The sequence below is a fragment of the Notolabrus celidotus genome, chromosome 1 (assembly GCF_009762535.1).
Source record: "Notolabrus celidotus isolate fNotCel1 chromosome 1, fNotCel1.pri, whole genome shotgun sequence".
NCBI lineage: Eukaryota > Metazoa > Chordata > Actinopteri > Labriformes > Labridae > Notolabrus > Notolabrus celidotus.
The window spans coordinates 4,141,605-4,160,611 of NC_048272.1; the positions used below are offsets into that span (position 1 = coordinate 4,141,605).

A 19,007-nucleotide genomic window follows, 5' to 3' on the forward strand; every position below is an offset into this window, starting at 1 on the left:
CCTCATGATAATCCAAGAGATTCAGTAATGTGTGCCAGGACAGCTGGGACAGAGGAGAGGGACTGAATAAGGATGAATTTACCACTGAGAGCAAATTTAAGAGAGACCCATGCACTGTTTGATGATGTAAAACATGGATCACATTTTATGTTTTCTCACAGTCACCGCTCTGACCTTTGTGAACATTTCACTCCTTTCTAAATGGGTAATGTTAGAAAATAGTTCATACCATGCAGAGGTAAGACAAGTGTTATGCAACATGAAGCTGGATCCATGCTTAAACATTTAAAATGAAAGCTCTTTGATGAAATCACTGTTTAATATTTAGTGAGCTGCAGTGCCTTTCCAGATGATGCAAGCTTGTGCAGCATCTACTGACACTAACAAAGCACTGCAATGTTAAATGCACAGTGTAGAACAATAAACACTTCTCACTGCTGTGCACTAATGGAGGTTTGTGGGTATACATTTTCAGTGTTTTGCTTCACAAATTTAGACTGTGTTCCTGAAATACTTTAAGAAAAGGCAAATGTGCATTTCTGTAGCAATATGGAAAACAAACTGGTTAAACTGTTCCAGATCTTGAGCAGTCTCTGATGACAGAGCCAGTCTTTATATTGTCTTTTTGAAAATGTTTTTAATTAGCAGGTAATCATACCATAATTATTAATACACTCAATGAGAAACCATATTTTAAGTGGTTTTACTAATTCATGGATAATTACATGCTTGATTTTGTAAAATATAGTTTTGTTTTCATTCTGTAACGCTAATACTTAGTTTCTTGACAAAGGGGCCTAGTGACTGGCACCCCCAGAGGGAAATACACTTACCATACACACAAATACATACAAATCTAACTATCCCTTTAATGTGTCACTTGTGTGAAAGTAGAAAAGGACATTCATTGAAATGTTTCTCAGGTTTTTCAAAATATGTGTTTTCTTGAGTTTAGTTTTGGGAGACAAGTGACAGAAAACAATTTTGTCAAAGGTGTTACCAACATCACCTTTTTATTTCTTTTGAGCAGTCCTATATCCTGTGATTCCTCTCAAAGACAACACATTGTTGCTTAGCTTGAAGTATAAACCAGTTAGACTTTCATCCTTAATCTGCTAATTCTATTTCTTTATTCATTATAAACAGTCCATCATTCAGTACACAATAATAGGGAGAGTAGCTTAAACATTGTATAAAACCATGGACAGAACGTCAGCTATTCCAAGTGAAGCCAAAACTTTTAGAGGTAACCCCAGTGTATGTCTTAAAGCCTGCCTCCTCCATTATAACAGATAGAACTTGGGTTAAATAGAACAATTAAAAATACAAGTCCAATATTATTTTCTCAAACAAACATGTTTCCTATCATAATTAGTTCTCATTATGCTGGATTATGTGCAAATGTTTACATTTCAGATCAGTTTATTTTTAAGTAGTTATTTGATGTCAAGAATAGGGGATGTGCTGTGATGAATTTTAGCTCAGATGACAATGCGGCTCTTGTAGCATTCTTTACTGGATTATCAGAGGAGAGGAGGAGCAGCAGGAGAAACCTCAACATATACACTGACACAAGAGCCAGTGAAAATTCCATGACCGACCAACACAACACTCTTTATTGGTAAGCATCTCGTTTTTCCTGTATCTCTCGTATATACAGTGAAAAATGACAATAAAAACCTTTGAATCTTGAATTGAATCTTGAATACTGATTGATGTAGATTTGAGTGACATCAGTATTGCAAAGTGTGTATTAGATAATGAGCAGGGGTCTCATTTATAAACGTTGCTTACGCACAAAACGGGGCCTGTTTTCGCCAGTTTTCACGCCAAGTTTGTGATTTATAAAAACAAACTTGACGGTAAAATGTGACCACCGCTAAGCAAACTCTGACCCATGCATACGCTCCATTTAGAGGCAGGGGAAATGGTGACGCAGGCAGTGAGAGGGAGAACTGAAGTCAGATTATATTTTAAAGCTTACACTTTTCCTTTCATTGAACAACAACATATTAACAGACCTGCGTCATCATCATCATCATCATCATCATCATCACTAATACATGCATAGAGTTCTAATACTTTTAGTAGGGATTCTACACACTCTTTTATAAATGAGACCCCTGGACTTCATCCTTCAACTAGGCAAAGATCTTGGCAATGAACTCCCGGAAACGTTTGGCGTACTGCTCTGGATGAACTGTTGAGATTTCTGCTCCTCCCTGCAAAACACACACACACACACACATATGCAATTGATCAGAGTTAACTGTATGAAAAATGAAAGCATCCCATCTCTCTTTGAACAATAGAGATCTAAAGACAGCATATGCTAACCAATCCCTTTATAGAGCGCTGGTCTCTCACCCCGTGTTTGACAGCTTTAGCAGCGTGAGCAGCTTTCTTCTTGGTGTCGTACTGTGTCAGCACGTCAATCAGTCCCATAAAATACACCTCCCTGCGGGGAGCACCTGAAGAGATCCACAGCATCTGATGAGTGCTACTGTTCTGGATGTATGATGTCATCCTGCATGGCTTGGAGCAGAAAAGGACTCACCTATAGCACTCTGGATAGCGTACACATCTATGTAAGGGTCGAACTCTCCAGGTCCCATGGGTTTGAAGCAGTTCATGTAGCCGCCGATACCCTCAGGAGAAATGGAGCCTGGAGTAGGGACCAGGCCGTTTTCATCCTCCTCTTCCTCTTCATCAGTTGACTCCATCTCTTCTTCCTCCTCCTCCCTCTCAGCACGCTCCACATCATGGATGCCGAGCAGTAGACTGTAGTCCATGATCCTCATACGCACCAGAAACTGCGATAAGAAGATTTTTTTAACCACATCAAGAAAAATAAACAAACAATACTGTCATGCTTTGTCAAGGTTGTTTACTCACGTCAATATCTCTGTTGAGCTTGTCCATGACCTTCTGCTTTTCCTCATCACTGACAGAAACTTTCTGCATGTTATTCTTAAAATCAACGTCTTTGTAAGTGGGCAGCTCCTTCTCCTAGAAACACAAAGGGAAGGACAGCTGCAGTGAAAACACATCTAAAATGAAAACCACACTGTAAACCCGAACAAGTTGAAATTACTCAAAATGTTTGTCGTTACTGATTACATAAGAGTTTTTCAGGAGTGGGAATACAATTTTTGAGTTTAATTGAAATTATAAAATATGATTTCAGTTTACTAAATTTCTTTCTTTTTTTAATTACAAAGTTTCCCTAACTCGAATTTATTAGTTCATTTTTTAAAATATTTTTAATTCATGTATACTAGATGAAACTGACTACATTTCATGGTTTAGTTAGTTTAGTTTTTGTCCTAGTGTTTCATCCATCCATTATCTTGACCGCTTATACCATTCGCAGGGGCTGGAGCCAATCCCTGCTGACTTTGGGTGGAAGGCAGGATCGCCAACCCATCACAGGGCAAACATGGAGAGACAGCCAATCATTCACGTACACACTCACACCTACAGGCAATTTAGATTAATCAATTAACCTGGTAAGAATGTTTTTGGACTGTAAGAGGAAGCCGGAGTGCACGGAGAGAACATGCAAACTCCACACAGAAAGGCATCTGCCTGACCGGGGACTTGAACCAGAAACCTTCTCACTGTGAGGCAGCGCTACCACACCGCACCACTGTGCTGTCTGCCTTGGTTCCTCCCCGTGTTTATTCTGTATTTATTATCCTTTGTCTCTCTTGAGTGTTTAGTGATTGATGTCTCTTGTTGTGTTTTCTTAGTCTAGTCCAAGCGGCAACCTCCGGTCTCAAACTATGAAGCCCATGCAGAAGTGCTATAAACTGCAATACATCGAGAATCCGCTTGAGGCTGGCTGCAGAAACACCGGAAACCACATAGACATGAATGGGAAAAAGACGATCTTTGCAGCATTAATAAACATGTTTACAGCCTGGTTCAAAAAACGACTTGGCCCTACGAAGCTAATCCCTCTATCGGCACACACTGTACAGGGGGTGAATTTTTTTCTAACGTGACGGTTCAGAAGATATTAAGATTACGAGTTTTTGCCCAAATAAGGACATGACTGATGTGACTCCCGGTCGGGAACACATAGCTGTTGGCTAGTAGGCTCACACTACGTCACACTCTGCCTGGTTGAGTTCTGCATTTCCAATGTGGCTGCCGCCGTCGATTGGCTTCAAAACAGCGCTCAGGAACAGATGGGTGACGTCACGGATACTACGTCCATATTTTATACAGTCTATGGTCTAGTCTTGTGTTTACTGTTTTATTTTGTAGTTCTGAATCCTTGTGTCTCCAGTTTAGTTTTGCCGCTTCACGAAGCACGGCCATTGTGGTTTTTCAAGTGTGTGAAGACTAACGTGGGGAAGTTGATGATGTCATACACAGCGTTGCTCTGTACACTCAAAAGTTATTATTTGGACATCGATATTAACTCAATAGAATTGATCCACAATAATTAACTCAATAATTAATTGTTGGTTCAACTAGATAGCTGGTTTTGAGGTCTGTAACCTTAGTGGCTATATGTTAGAAGTACTGTTCGGGTTTACAGTGCAGAATTCCCATCAGCTTTAAAAAGAGTCAAATAGTGTTTGCCTAAATATTGCTGTCCAATGAAAACAGTTGGTAACATCAACCTTTTTAACATTTCTGCAGCTAATTTTGTTTTTATTTAACCTTTATTTTACGAGGAATAGTCCCACTGAGATACAAAGTTCTTTTTCAAGGGAGTCCTGGCCAAGACAGCAGCATAAAACGTTTCACAAATAGAACAGGACAAAACATACAGTGACAAGTATTACATTGATTTATAAATTAGCAGTGTTAAGCTCTAAAACATGTGCACAAGCTGATCAGATCATCCTTTATCCTAGTTTTGAAATCCTCCAATCGAATTAAACAATCCAGTTTCAGGCGACCCTGAAGCTCAAACCAAGAAGAGGGAGCAAAGACATTAAAAGTACTTTTACCAAAGACAGAGCGAGTCCGAGGAATGACAAAAAGAATTTGTCCATGGGACCGAAGATGACAGCCTCTGACAACTTTAGGAGGCAATAAGGAGCATAAATAAGACGGCAGCTCCTGGAGTATGGCCTTATAAAGAAAGACATACCAATGCTCCATTCTTCTGTTGTATAAGGAAGACAAGCCTACCTTCTCATACAAGATACAGTGATGTGTGCGGAAACCTAAACCAGAAACAACCCACAATGCAGCATGGTTCACCGAGTCCAGCATTTTCAGAGAGGCTGAGGAAGCATGCATATAAAGAACATCACCATAATCAATTACAGGTTCAAATGTTGATTGAATGAACTTTTTACGAGCAGCAAAGGAAAAACAGCATCTGTTTCTATAAAAGAAACCCAACTTCACCCTCAGTTTTTTAGTAAGACTCTCAATATGACTATTAAAAGGAAGATTTTCATCTAAGAGAAAACCCAAGTATTTAAATGTTGGAACACATTCGATTTCCTCCTTTGTGGAGGTGAAAATCTTAGAGTCATTTCTCACCGTCCCCCTGGACTTGGAGAAATACATCACCTTACTCTTGTCAGCATTTATATAGACTACATCTTTTCAAATTGCTATTTTATAGTCTTTCAACTGCAGTCAGAGTCACAACAGAGCCATTTTTAATTTATCCTAAGTCTAATGCTGGCCAATTTTTGCAACTGTTCTGAAAATGTAAAGCACATTTGTCACAATGCTCAATCAACCATTGTATACAGTACAGGAAAAGTGACTTGCTGAGAAAGCAGCATGAAACCACATCTTCACCTTTGGGCAGACTGCTGGCACAGCTGCAGCTAACGGAAGCTTGTGGAGTTGTTCTCATGGAAACAACACAGAGTGATAAGCTACGTTTGGTAAAAGGGAACATAAACACTACTCTCCAGAGAGATGTATATGTTGCCATGTTCAATGAATGAAATTCCTATAGTCAAAAAACCTTGCAGTGCAGACATCACTACTTCTTGTGTTACCTTGGTAACATCAACACCCCAGTAATCTGTTGCTGCTACTGTGGAAGTTTCACATCTCAAAAATATAGCAACACTAAAACTGATACCATAACATTTTTTTCCTATTAAAATGTGTGCTAGTAAAGAAATTGGATTTTATTGGTGTATTAGATGTTCATCTTTTATATGTTAATAATGTTAAATCATAGTGAATAAATGGATCATTTTGTCCTTGATTATGATGAATGCAAGAGTGTTAATTCCAAGCTGAAAACAAAAGCGCTGAGGCTCAATGAATTATGGGTAATCTTGCTAGTTAACATCCAGTTATATGACACACTGTTGTTCTTCGCTACACACGTCAGTTTCCTGTAAAATAACTTCTTTGCAGCCTACAGTTTGAACTCAAACTTGACCTAGCCTTCGACTTATTTCACAAGTTGTTTCACTCTTCAGGAGAAATACTAATCAGGAGGGGAGACACAGCTGCACAATGTCGTCTGAGGCTCTTGACAGGTTTGATAATGTTTGAGGAGGAGGAACACTAAAGGCAGGGGTGTGTCCAGAGAGATGTATATGTTGCCACTCGGTTGTATTATTGAAGTGATACTCAGCTGTGCTTACACTTTCAACTAAGTCCGAAATTAATAAATCTCACACTAAAAAGTAAATAGCAGTTTAATGTGAATGCATTTTTCTCTTTCAGGCAATGATTGCTAACTATATTTTATACTCTTTCAGACATCTCCAATGAAAACAAGTATGACTGCATCCCTTCAAGAAAAAAAAACATTAGTGTAGAAAACTTCCTTAAAGAGGACATATCATGCTTTTTTCATCAATATATATTGGTCTAAGAGGTCCCAAAAACATGTCTTTAAAGTTTATGCTCAAAAAAACACTTTGAAATCAGATTTTGGTCTGCCTGAAAAGTCCTCTTCTTCATTCCTCATCAGAACACTCTGTTTTCCCTCTGACCACGCCCCCTCCGGAAGTGGATGTGCCTCGGCTCTCCAGCACGTTGATCTAATGTTTACATGTTGGCTGAATATACACGGCTGCTCAGAGATCGCGTTACTTCAACCCTCTGAATCTGATCCTGACGGAGAGGCGCTTGTAGCAGGACCTTTCTGAACGATTGGTCATAGATTTAGTGTTTCTTGTTGTTTTATTTATCAGTATGTAGACGTGTGTCTTGGTACACAGCATGTAGCTATGTGGCTATGCTAACTAGCGCTAGCACTTATCCATGATAAATAAAAATCATCCACTAGATCTTCAAATCTGCAGACGTGGGGAGTAAAACCGACCTCTGCCAGAAAGGCAGCAGGACCTTTCTGAAGGGTTGGTCACAGATTTAGTGTTTCTTGTTGTTTTATCTGTCAGTATGTCGACGTGTGTTTTGGTACACAGCTACAGCTACAGCTACAGCTATGAACATGTAGCTATGTGGCTATGCCAATTAGCGCTAGCACTTATCCATGATAAATAAAAATCATCCACTAGATCTTCAAATCTGCAGACTGGGGAGTAAAACCGACCTCTGCCAGAAAGGCAGCGGGACCTTCCAGATTCTGTTTCTTGTTGTTTTATTTGTCAGTATGTCGACGTGTGTCTTGGTACACAGCTACAGCTACGACATGTAGCTATGTAGCTATGCTAACTAGCGCTAGCACTTATCTATGATAAATAAAAATCATCCACTAGATCTTCAAATCTGCAGACGTGGGGAGTAAAACCGACCTTTGTGTTTATTAAGACAGCCTACAACTAGCATGCCTCCCTCCTAAGCTCCTTGTTAGCACACATTTGTGCAGGGAATGAAAAACGGAGGGGGGATTCAGTATTATTTTATACAGTCTATGGGCTGAACAAGCTCCGAGCTCTGACTCCGTGACAGACCGGACATTGTTGTTACGTAACAAAAACACGGAAGTCTGAAACAGCTCGTTTCACACACATTTACAGAAAGGTGTAGAAATCAAAACAGGGGCAGAATGGATTTTTTTCATTCTCGGGGGGTTTGTAGACATGCCAGGGACACATATTTCAGGTAGAGAACCATTAAAAAGTCAATTTTGCATAATATGTCACCTTTAACTTGATCTCACCTTCTCTTTAAAGCTTGCTTCACGAGACACCCGAGAGCCCTAAGAAAGAAATAACAGTCATTACAAGGTGACTAAATGGAAACCATACTGACACACAGCTTTATAAAGCTTATAATAATCTTCAGAACATCATTGTCTCCATACATCATACATCCAACAGTCTTAGCTAGACTCATGAACAAGTGATTCCTCATCAAAAGTGACCTCACACTCCTGCATGTTTTACCTTGAGGTCATATTTCCTGTGTACATGCAGTCTGTGGCTGAACATGTTCCTCATCACTAACAGGTAGGTGTCCTCGCTCTCCACTGTGACTCTGTACATGGCAAGGAACTGAGGGAGCAGCGTGTTGCCGTGACAGGTGACAACATGCTAGAGGAGAACAAAGGTGAGAAGACAGTGAATGTTGGAAACATAAGGGAAACACAACAACCCAGTGTCATGATGAAGCAGTGCAGAGTTACCTTGTTAATGTCTCTGGTTTAATACTTAAATCTCCACTGGCTGTCTGTCTCACATCTTATTTTTGCTGTTTAAATAAAACAATAAATAGTAAATGACCATGGCCACACGCTCAGTTTTAGCAGCTCAGATGCAATAGCATTGTCTTATTGTTGTTTGATTTTTATCATTTAATTCCTTCCATATTCATCAGCAGCTGAAAATATAATAAACAATGAAGAACCAATGGGATTCATGTCTTATTTCAGTGGAATACAATATATTCAACAACAGCTGATTACAGCACATCTTGCTAGCTAACATTACTAAACTCTCAAGCAAACAGCTATAATGGGTAGCTTATTGAACATAAGCTGTAAGCTCTGCCCTTAAATGAGTCACAAAATACAACAGGAAAGGCGTTCACTCCGTGGTGATGCAACATTAGCAAGAGTTGTGATGTTTGTGATTGATGTGCAATGCTCATGATGGATTAAGGTTGTGATTTGACGCTATACAAATAAAGATTGATTGATTGATTGATTGATTGATTGATTGATTGATTGATTGATTGATTGATTGATTGATTGATTGATTGATTGAAGAGTGTAGAGTAAAACCAAGCAGCAACCTCCTGTCTCAAACTATGAAGTCCATGCGAATCCGCTTGAGGCTGGCTGCAGAAACACCGGAAACCACATACACACCAATTCAAAAAAGACGATCTTTGCAGGATTAATAAACATGTTTACAGCCTGGTTCAGAAAACAGCTTGGCTCTACGTAGCTAATTTCTCTATCGGCACACACTGTACAGGGGGTGAATTGTTTTGTAACGCAACGGTTCAGAAGATATTAAGATTACGAGTTTTTGCCCAAATAAGGACATGACTGACTTGACTCCCGGTCGGGAACACATAGCTGTTGGCTAGGAGGCTCAAACTCCGCCCCTTTACGTCACTCTGCCTGGTTGAATTCCGCATTTCCAATATGGCTGCCACCGTTGATTGGCTTCAAAACAGCTCTCAGGAACAGATGGGTGACGTCCATATTTTATACAGTCTATGAGTAATACTAATTTTAGTTGTTTCCTGACAGTAGCTAACAGATTATCAGATATGTTGTTTGGCCTTATGTTGTACATACATCAAGCGGCAACCTCCGGTCTAAAAATATGAGTCCAATGTGGAAGTGTTAAAAGCTGCACTTCATCGAGGATCTGCTTGAGGCTGGTTCCGGAAGTACCAGAAGTCACATACACATGAATGGGAAAAAGACGACCTTTACAGCAGAAATAAACATGTTTACAGCCTGGTGCAAAAGACGAGTATAGTCTGGATAGCTCATTTCTCGATGTCCTCTCACTGTGAGGGGGGTGAATTTTTTTCTAATGCGGCAATTTCAGAGATATTGAGATTACTAGTCTTCAATGAGAGGCACAGCTGCCTGTGGGAACACTGCAGCTGTTGGCTAGGAGGCTCAAACTCCGCCTCTTTACGCCACACTGGCTTGACAGAAGCAATATGGCCGCCACCGCCGATTGGTCTCTAAACAGCGCTTCAGAAACAGATGGGTGACGTCACGGATACTACGTCCATATTTTATACAGTCTATGACATACATCTGTACAACAAAAGCACAACACATAAGAATCCTACCTTGTATGTAACATCTGAAGAAAATGGACACTGTGTGAATGGTCAGTTCTTTACAAAACAAATTTTCTTTCAAATACAAACTTTTAAACTTGGCCATGTAGACCTTTTACCATGAGCACATTTTACCATGTATCATTGGAGAACCATGGGCGTACATCATACATTTGACAATGACTGAATTCCATTTAGATGCAGGGCTTGGTATTGTGCCTGCTGACTCACTGTTATTGCTTACAGGGACACTTGAATGAAACTGAGCCATCCTTAGTTTTATAAGCAACACCTGTGCTTTTCTCATTATGGCAAATCAAACGTCTGCTGTGACACCAGGTGTACTAGGACAGAACAAATGCAAATGAGCTTCAGTACAGTGCTAGAACAAAAGCAGAACTCCAATTCATGTGCGTCTTTGTTTCAAAATGTAAAGTTATTATTTTCTGTTTAGCTTCAGTCATTCGAGAGTGCATCTTGCTCTGACATCCCATCCATCTGCTCTTTGTATATTTACATAGAAACAGAAAAAATATTTACAATGTTTCTTTGCTTAATATGTTTTATACTCAAATTTTACTGCAAAACATAAGCTCTGGTCTTGATCATAACCTGTAGTTGGAAAAGTCTCTTTTAAAATTTGTCTTTCAGCTTTGACGTAAAACCTTTGCCATGGCAACCACAAACTAGGCAAAGTTATCTCTCAATATACAAAAGGTGCATGACAAAATGAGAGGAAAATGTGTGACTCATAGAGTCAATGCTCAATTTTTTTTTGATAAATTAGGTCAATCACAAACTGGAAAATGGATGATCTCTCAGGGTTATGTTTTTCTACCTGAGAAAAGACATTGCAAACAGAAGCTTCCCACCCTGTGTTAGTCATACCTGGTGATACTCTGAGAGGATGTTATGCATTTCCTCCACCTCCTCACTGGAGATTTCTTTAACTACCAAGGTGCGGTCATATGATATGAGCAGCAGCCCCACACACTGGCCTTCCTCGTCTTTGAACAGAGGACTGCGGGCCAGAGACACCTGTTGGTGAGAGAGAGGATGGCAATTCTGACTCTGGGCATTGGAAACATGTGACAACCTCTTACATCCATTACAATGTTATCATGTGTTCAAAAAATGTCACCTCAATACATTTCATTCTACAAACAGGGAATCTGATGGATATATTTGTGTTAAGATTATAACATTTGAACATAAGAAGCTCGGTTTTCACCTGATACACTGTTTTAAGACATGTGCTGCATAGTTTTTGTACATGTGAAAAAGAAAACTTCAACTGGCACAAAGTGGAGATACACTCCTCATATAAAGTACTTGTCTGCTACGCAAATGTGCACAGAGCAGAGCGGCTGATGACTTTGTGTGCCACCTGGCGCATGCAAACATTACACAAAGAAATGCAAATTCTGAAGGGAGCAGATCAATTCATGAACACAAGTGTCTGGTTTTTTAAAAAAGAATAACACAAAGGGAAACCTTGGATGTTCTATATAGCTTTAAAAGTCAGTGCAATTTTTCTCAAGCATATTTATTCCCTCCCAAGTAAGAGTGTTTTTGTACACTATTAAATGTTACTTTGCAAGAGAATGTGTGTAATTATACCTGATAATCTTGGTCCTCAATTCCAAAATGCTCTCGCAAATTTCTGAACACCTGTGGGCAGTAGTCTTTGAATTTGAACTGTCCTGGAAGGTTCTCTCTGAGGAGCAAACAAGTGTTAACACATTAAATGAGTCATACAACTTGAATCAATTCAAAGAGCATTTTACAAGCATCTGTGTCTGTCTACTTAGAAACATTTTCATGTGAAATATGTATCATTAAAAGGTAAAGGCAAAGGTAATCTCTTCATATCATGCTATCAAATGGCTGACTGTTAAAAACCTCCTACTTTGTTGAGCCTGCCTGATATATCAGCAGCCAAGATTATTGGGCTGATGTAGGCTTATCACAGATATTGTATGTTTATGTGTTAACCATTATGTACTGATATTTAAACTATTTTAACTGATGCAGGAAACAGTGCTTCGGTTGAGTCAGGAATTGTGGGATCAGGTAGTTTGTTCAGCAGTATTTCCCAATATCTCTGGTACAGCACCTTCAGCACTGTATGCAGCACATGTAGCAACAGCAAAACAGCCGAGGAGAAAGCAACAAATGCAAAATCACCACAGAAAATATCTATTTTCATTCTTTTTTTTAAAATTCTATATATTTGCTGGAAATCTGTAATCTGTTAAATATTCCCCCACTTATATAGGTGTCAATTACACAAAAGCCCATGTTTACATGACTATTTAGACAGACTTTTTCATTGTCCAAGTTGACCACAGTGCAGTATGGTATAGTTTAACATCCTGCAGGTTTAACTTGAGAAGTCTTCACATCAAATAAAGTGAAAAACACTTGAATCAGTCCAAGGTAGCAGTACTTTAACGTCAAAACACATCATATTGTTCTACCCTCTTCTGTTTATAAGTCCCTACACGACCTGAATTCCTGAATGGATTAGAGGATTATTGAGAGCCACTCAAGTTTTCTAGACTCAATCCCTATAGAATATGAACCTAAAGCCAAGACAGAGTGTACTTTCATAAATAATGATTCAATCATTCACTTTGACCCTTTGCATTTTTGATTTATCAAATTATCTGTTTTCTGTTTGTTTGTCTAACTTACTTGGAGAAAGAAAATAATGCTGTAGCCAACTCTAGTATCTTTCTTTTATGAGGCATTGAACCAAAAACACAACTTCTCTGATGTCTTTCAATGATATTTGAGATAGAAGCAGAGTTAGTATTAAATAAGGGCTTTTGTTTGAGTAGAAAAGTGTTATTTTTCTTTAAAGGATGCATTTTTTTGTAAAGCACAAGCAGGCAAAACATAAAATAAAATACAGAAAAATGTCAGACTGCGGCAGGATGAAGGTCCCAGCAGGTTAGCAGAGAGGAGCACAGTACTTGTTGAAGAGATGGTTGTTCACTTTGATCTTGGTGCTGGCTTTGAAGTCGTCTGGCAGCAGCATGACAGGTACCGGCACCTGGCTAAGGTCGTTAGTCTGCGCATGATCAATAGATAAATATTTAAATATAATTTCATAAAAGGGCCAATAGAACCACGTCAGACACATGAAGGCAGCACACATACCCACCGAATGATTGACCCCCCACATCAGCACGCTCAGCACGGGGTCACTGGCTCGAAAAACTTCCACTTTCTGCTGAACAAAGTGTTTCTTCTTGGTCTTCCTCTTTCGCGCCAAGATGCTTAGAGGGTTGGAGCTGGCACTCGGGGAAGACATGGTACTTTTCACGCGTGTATGTGACTGTGAGTTGTAGTTTTCATCCGTGGCGTCCTCCTGTGTATGTAAAGTAGGCTGAGGTCCGCCGTGTGGAGGCTCAGTAGCAACACCTCCTCCTGCTCCACACTCGGACTTTGGAGGCTGTAGGTTGGTTTAACGAAACAACGGTTCAATCCAAGAACAGGTGCAACAGAGCCTTGAAAGCAACAACGAGGATCTTGGGGGGAAAAAAATCAGTATTAGAGTCATATGATGAAGCAAACACGAGCAATAATATGTAATCCTCGCATTCATGCATGTGATGTGGGACTACATTTTAGTTTTGATTTATTTTTTTATACAGTCTAGATCAGGGTTTCCCAAAGTGTGGGTCTGGACCCCCTGGAGGGTCACCAGACACTATTGGGGGTCAAGAGATGTCTTCCAGAATTATAATTTTTTTTTAAGTAATCTAAAAATTGCAGATTTTACCTATTACTGAAACAAATAGGGACATAAATAGTAGTTACATTTGAGGTAAAACCTTGCAAACAAAACATTTCATTGGTTTTCTGCCTTTCTTTGTTGTGAGATGACTCCTAAGATTAGGGTTAGGGTCAGTAAAAAGTTGATTAACAAAAGCATCTTCAGAACAAGCGGCAACTTCCGGTCTCAAACTATGAAGCCCATGCAGAAGTGTTATAAACTGCAATACATCGAGAATCCGCTTGAGGCTGGCTGCAGAAACACCGGAAACCACATAGACACCAATTAAAAAAAGACAATCTTTGCAGCATTAATAAACATGTTTACAGCCTGGTTCAAAAAACGGCTTGGGTCTGAAGAGATCATTTCTCTATCGGCACCATAGGCTGTATAAAATATGGACGTAGTATCTGTGACGTCGCCCATCTGTTCCTGAGCGCTGTTTTGAAGCCAATCGACGGCGGCAGCCATATTGGAAATGCGGAACTCAACCAGGCAGAGTGTGACGTAGTGTGAGCCTCCTAGTCAACAGCTATGTGTGCCGATAGAGAGGATAGCTTTCTAGGGCCAAGCCATTTTTTGAACCAGGCTGTAAACATGTTTATTAATGCTGCAAAAATCGTCTTTTTCCCATTCATGTGTATGTGGTTTCCTGTGTTTCTGCAGCCAGCCTCAAGCCGATTCTCAATGTTTTGCAGTTTATAGCACTTCCGCATGGGCTTCACAATTTGAGACCGGAGGTTGCCGCTTGATCGGCACACACTGTACGGGGGGTGAATTTTTTTCTAACGTGACGGTTCAGAAGATATTAAGATTACGAGTTTTGCCCAAATAAGGACATGACTAACTTGACTCCCGGTCGGAAACACATAGCTGTTGGCTAGGAGGCTCACACTACGTCACACTCTGCCTGGTTGAGTTCCGCATTTCCAATATGGCTGCCGCCGTCGATTGGCTTCAAAACAGCGCTCAGGAACAGATGGGTGATGTCACGGATACTACGTCCATATTTTATACAGTCTATGGGTAAGACCATAGACTACAAAATATGGACGTAGTATCCGTGACATCACCCATCTGCTTCTGAGGAGCTGTTTGAGGCCAATCGTCGGAGGCAGCCATATTGCTGCTGTTGAGTGATTGTGACGTAAAGAGGCGCTTTGGCGTCTTTGAGCCTCCTAGCCAACAGCTACAGTGTATGGCCTTAATGTGGATTTCAGTTACCTTTTACAAGTATGGAAATTTTTATTCCATTTTATATTAGAGCTTTGAGGCCTGAGCTTAAATCTTCTTTATTGCCCCTAACAGTTACTTTCAGATGCTATTCTCCAAATCACACAGCAGCCATTTTCCTCTGATATCACAACTCAGGGAGGAAAACTCAATGTTGGTATTACTTGGTTCTGTAGCACATCAGTCTTGCAAACTGTCCCCCAATAAAGCAAATGAAAAGACAATGGATTTAAGTGAGTGCCTTGGTTCAAAGTTCTTCCCCAGCCCAGCGCTGGACCACATCATATTGTGAGATTCCTCTCCATGGAAAGTGAAATGTTATGCTTTATTCTTCATCTTTTTATTCTTCTCTTTATCTGTGATATTTTCTTCGAAAATTATAGATACACCTTTTGAGCACAATCATTTTTATTTAAAAAATGTAACAAAATGCAGTCTAAATGCACAAATTCCACATGGCATCAACATCAATCATTTACTCATATAGTGTCAGTCATTACCCTTCTTAAACTCTGTTTATTGTTGAAGAGGCACATTTTTCTAATAAATCCCCAGAAAAGAAAATCATAAAAAGATAATGCCCCCCTATAATTCTGAATCTGACACTCAGGTTATAAAAATACATCAGGTACCTGCTCTAGTCAGAAAACTATGATAAATTACTTATTCTAAATACCACCAGTATTAGCATAAATATAATACATTAATAAAGTAGCATAAATATGATTACAAGAGATTATGTACAGCAATCTTAATACCATTACAGTGGTCTAAAAAATACTGAAAATAGTCATTTTATTACAAAACATTGATCCAGATCCAGAACTCTGGTTAATGACATGAAACAGTACAATTTTTATTACTAAGTTAAAATTCTGAAATCCAATGGTGAACAAATTGAATATGTGTCGTCTTTGTTACAATATGACACATGGCTGGGTAATGTATGCTTATTTAAATTTAATATAAATCTCCAGCTCAGAAAAGTCAATGTCAAAAAGGATGTTGGATTATTAGAGTCCTGTTATGTTCAGTAGAGGGCGCAAAGAGACAAAGTTACACCTGGTTTTGAGGCAGCTTCTTATTGGTGGAGAGCTGCTTCTGGCTGTTGGAGAATGAAATGTGAGACAGTGCCGAGCGCCTTTAGTTGCTGTATGTTGTTCCTTCATCGTTATCTCACGTCGGTCCCATTAAATAAACCTTTGCGTTGGCTTAGGCTTTGTGCTTTTCTAACAGCTCAGTTGGCCCCTGTGTCTGGTTGGTGAGGTGAGTGGCATGCCGTTCTGATTCACACACCAGCACTTTCCACGCTGCTTACCTCGAGATGACCAGCACTGCACACACAGAACAAAAACACGTTCACAGCTGGAAACACAAACACTTTTATGGTGACTGCAATCGTGTCCTATAAGTCATGAAAAATCACCTGCTTTTTCCTGAAGAAACCTCGCTTGTCACAGTTGGGCATGTAGATGTCATGTTGTGAGTTAAACAAATGGGCATTAAGACCTTTGATAAGGGTAGTCAGAAGTTTACGACACGGAGCCTGCAGGAACAGAGATAGTTACATGAAAATGAGAGAATGCTTTCATGTTAATCACTCACTATGTCATATTACATAAATATGGTTTCTACCTCGTTTGGATCCTCAGTGGGTGTTGGGTCTAGGATCAAATATACACAAAAGCATTTAGAATTGATCACTCATATATGCTAATATCTGTTCAAATACAGGAAACATTTGTTTTATTGTGAGGTCAGAACCAATTATTTTTGTCAATGAACTCTTTAGAAGCAGCTATCTCTCTTTAAAGTTGTAGCACTCAAAAATATTTCTCAAATAAATATTTATATGGTGATCGATTTATGCGTCAAAGTGTGTTTTTTTTCTTCACCATGGTCTCTTTATACTTTCTGTTTTACAGTAGCTTGTCCGACTGGACTGAGCAGTTCAACTGCTGAAAAAGAAACTGTGTAAACAAAGGTGTCTATCTCTCTTTCGATTTTCTACTGACTATTCCAAACTCACAATCAAGTTACAGAAAGTGTAACTGAAGGCTCAAGTGTTAATAAAAAAGTGAAAAACAAAGACTTAAAAAGAATTAGCTCAAATTATGAGTGTTTGTTCATCCATACACAAAATCCTAGATAACTCCTCTTCATTCCCTCTCAGGCACACAGCATGATTCTCACCTGCTGTCTGGGTCTTATCCGTCGGGCTGGTGCTACTGGCGTTGCTGCAGACTCCCCTGCCCTCCAGCAGAGCACGGAGCGGCCTCACCTCATCCTCAGGAGGAGCACAGCGTAGACCATTGGCACAGCCCAGAGTGTAGACCCCACATGGCTCTCCAGCAGCCAGAGCTGTGGAGTTTAAATCCACAGTCGGCTGAGCCCTTGTGGGCTTTGATTTACAGGTGACACATCCTCTGGTTGGTGTGGTCTGTGGTATTGGGCTTGACATAGCCGACTGCAGGAGGATCAGTACCAGGATGTTTAAATACAGAATCATTTCACTCTAATAGTAGTCCACGAACAGATGGTAGCAGTAAAGTATAAAACACCTGCTTTTTTATCTTTATGAGGACTTTTGCTCTAAGACCCACCTACTCTGGCTTGTTTTGATGTGATTCCCTCAAGCCAAGACAGAGTGATAATTTGGCAGACACACACCACTGGCAGCAGCTTTTAAAGAGCCCAAACAAGTGGGGAAAGGTATGGGAGGGTACATGATGAAAGTGTTTGTTTTCCCACACATTTCCACATAACCGAGCACACCCCGTTTTCCCCCACACGCATGCTCATACCATTTGTTGTCTGTCATCTTTGTTGCAGGTTAGCAATGTTTTCTGCACACAGTCTGACAGAAATGATTGCTGCTATTGCTCTGCCTCTTTCCCACTGAGAGGGTCATTTATTTAGAAAGGGGACGCTTGCATGTAACCCGCCAATCATGGCTCAGCACGCTCAAAACTCACCACCTTAAGTTCATGTAAAAAAGAGAAATGTTAATCTGAATTTTAAGATTGAAGAAAGAAAGGGGAACATTAAATGAAAAATGAAAGACCAAATGTTGTGGGGGTATCCAAGTAAGGATTTCAAGGACTTCATCTAAGAACATTTTAACCATAGCGGAAACACAGTAACTGCACTTATGAGCTCAAATCATTTTCAATTTTGAAGATTTTACACAATTATTTTTGGAGATTGTCATTCTTTGCTGCTCCACTTCTTTTAAGGAACTTTTAAAATATTTTTCAGATTGTAAACTGCGCCATAATGACCAATTTCACTTATTTACAGTGCTGTTCAGCTGATATGGGTTGTAGTGAGCTGACAACACAGGACTCACCTTACTCTGAGCATTATTTGAATTGTAATAAAGTTTTGTACAAACAAATTTTCAAAGAAAATCACTGGCCTCATAAATGCTTAAAGTAACACAAGCTCTGTGAAAGAATTACATATTTAGAGTAACCAGAGTATCAATATTTAGTTTTAACCTCCCTGTCCTTGTTTTGAACATTGCCATGACTTGAAAAAAAATAGCAACCACTAAACAAACATTTTGTTCACTTAGTGTGTTTTTAGAGTCTGTAACTGCAGGGCTAAAGATTGAGAGGAAATGGCGGACAGAGAGGCTGAAGGAGTGCCACTCAAGGTTCGATGACTAAGACATTAATAGCCATGAGCAAAGTGTCCCACCCTGCAAATTCCACCATCTGTGACTCACAAACAGATTAAATTAGAAGACAGGTTCCCAAAATCTGACAGCCTGTCCTCAAACATGATGTATTAATATCCAGCTTGTGACCACTTTGTCTCATAT

General features: G+C 39.7%; 2 protein-coding genes across 2 annotated transcripts; both read right to left on the minus strand.

Moving 5' to 3' along the window:
• Nucleotides 1-2,095: 2,095 nt before the first annotated feature.
• LOC117817575 (phosphatidylinositol 5-phosphate 4-kinase type-2 gamma-like) lies at nucleotides 2,096-13,617 on the minus strand. The gene is made up of 10 exons (XM_034690328.1): nucleotides 13,334-13,617; nucleotides 13,143-13,240; nucleotides 11,785-11,881; nucleotides 11,053-11,202; nucleotides 8,301-8,447; nucleotides 8,075-8,113; nucleotides 2,896-3,009; nucleotides 2,558-2,813; nucleotides 2,368-2,471; nucleotides 2,096-2,222 (listed from the first exon to the last, which is right to left on the minus strand). Exons 1-10 carry the CDS (start codon nucleotides 13,481-13,483, stop codon nucleotides 2,142-2,144), a joined length of 1,236 nt encoding a protein of 411 aa, XP_034546219.1. The 5' UTR covers nucleotides 13,484-13,617; the 3' UTR covers nucleotides 2,096-2,141.
• A 2,392-nt stretch (nucleotides 13,618-16,009) lies between these two features.
• On the minus strand, nucleotides 16,010-17,740 carry LOC117810035 (insulin-like growth factor-binding protein 5). The gene is made up of 4 exons (XM_034679609.1): nucleotides 17,375-17,740; nucleotides 16,817-16,845; nucleotides 16,608-16,727; nucleotides 16,010-16,515 (listed from the first exon to the last, which is right to left on the minus strand). The coding sequence occupies exons 1-4, from the start codon at nucleotides 17,688-17,690 to the stop codon at nucleotides 16,411-16,413; spliced, it is 570 nt and encodes a 189-aa protein (XP_034535500.1). The 5' UTR covers nucleotides 17,691-17,740; the 3' UTR covers nucleotides 16,010-16,410.
• Nucleotides 17,741-19,007: the final 1,267 nt, after the last annotated feature.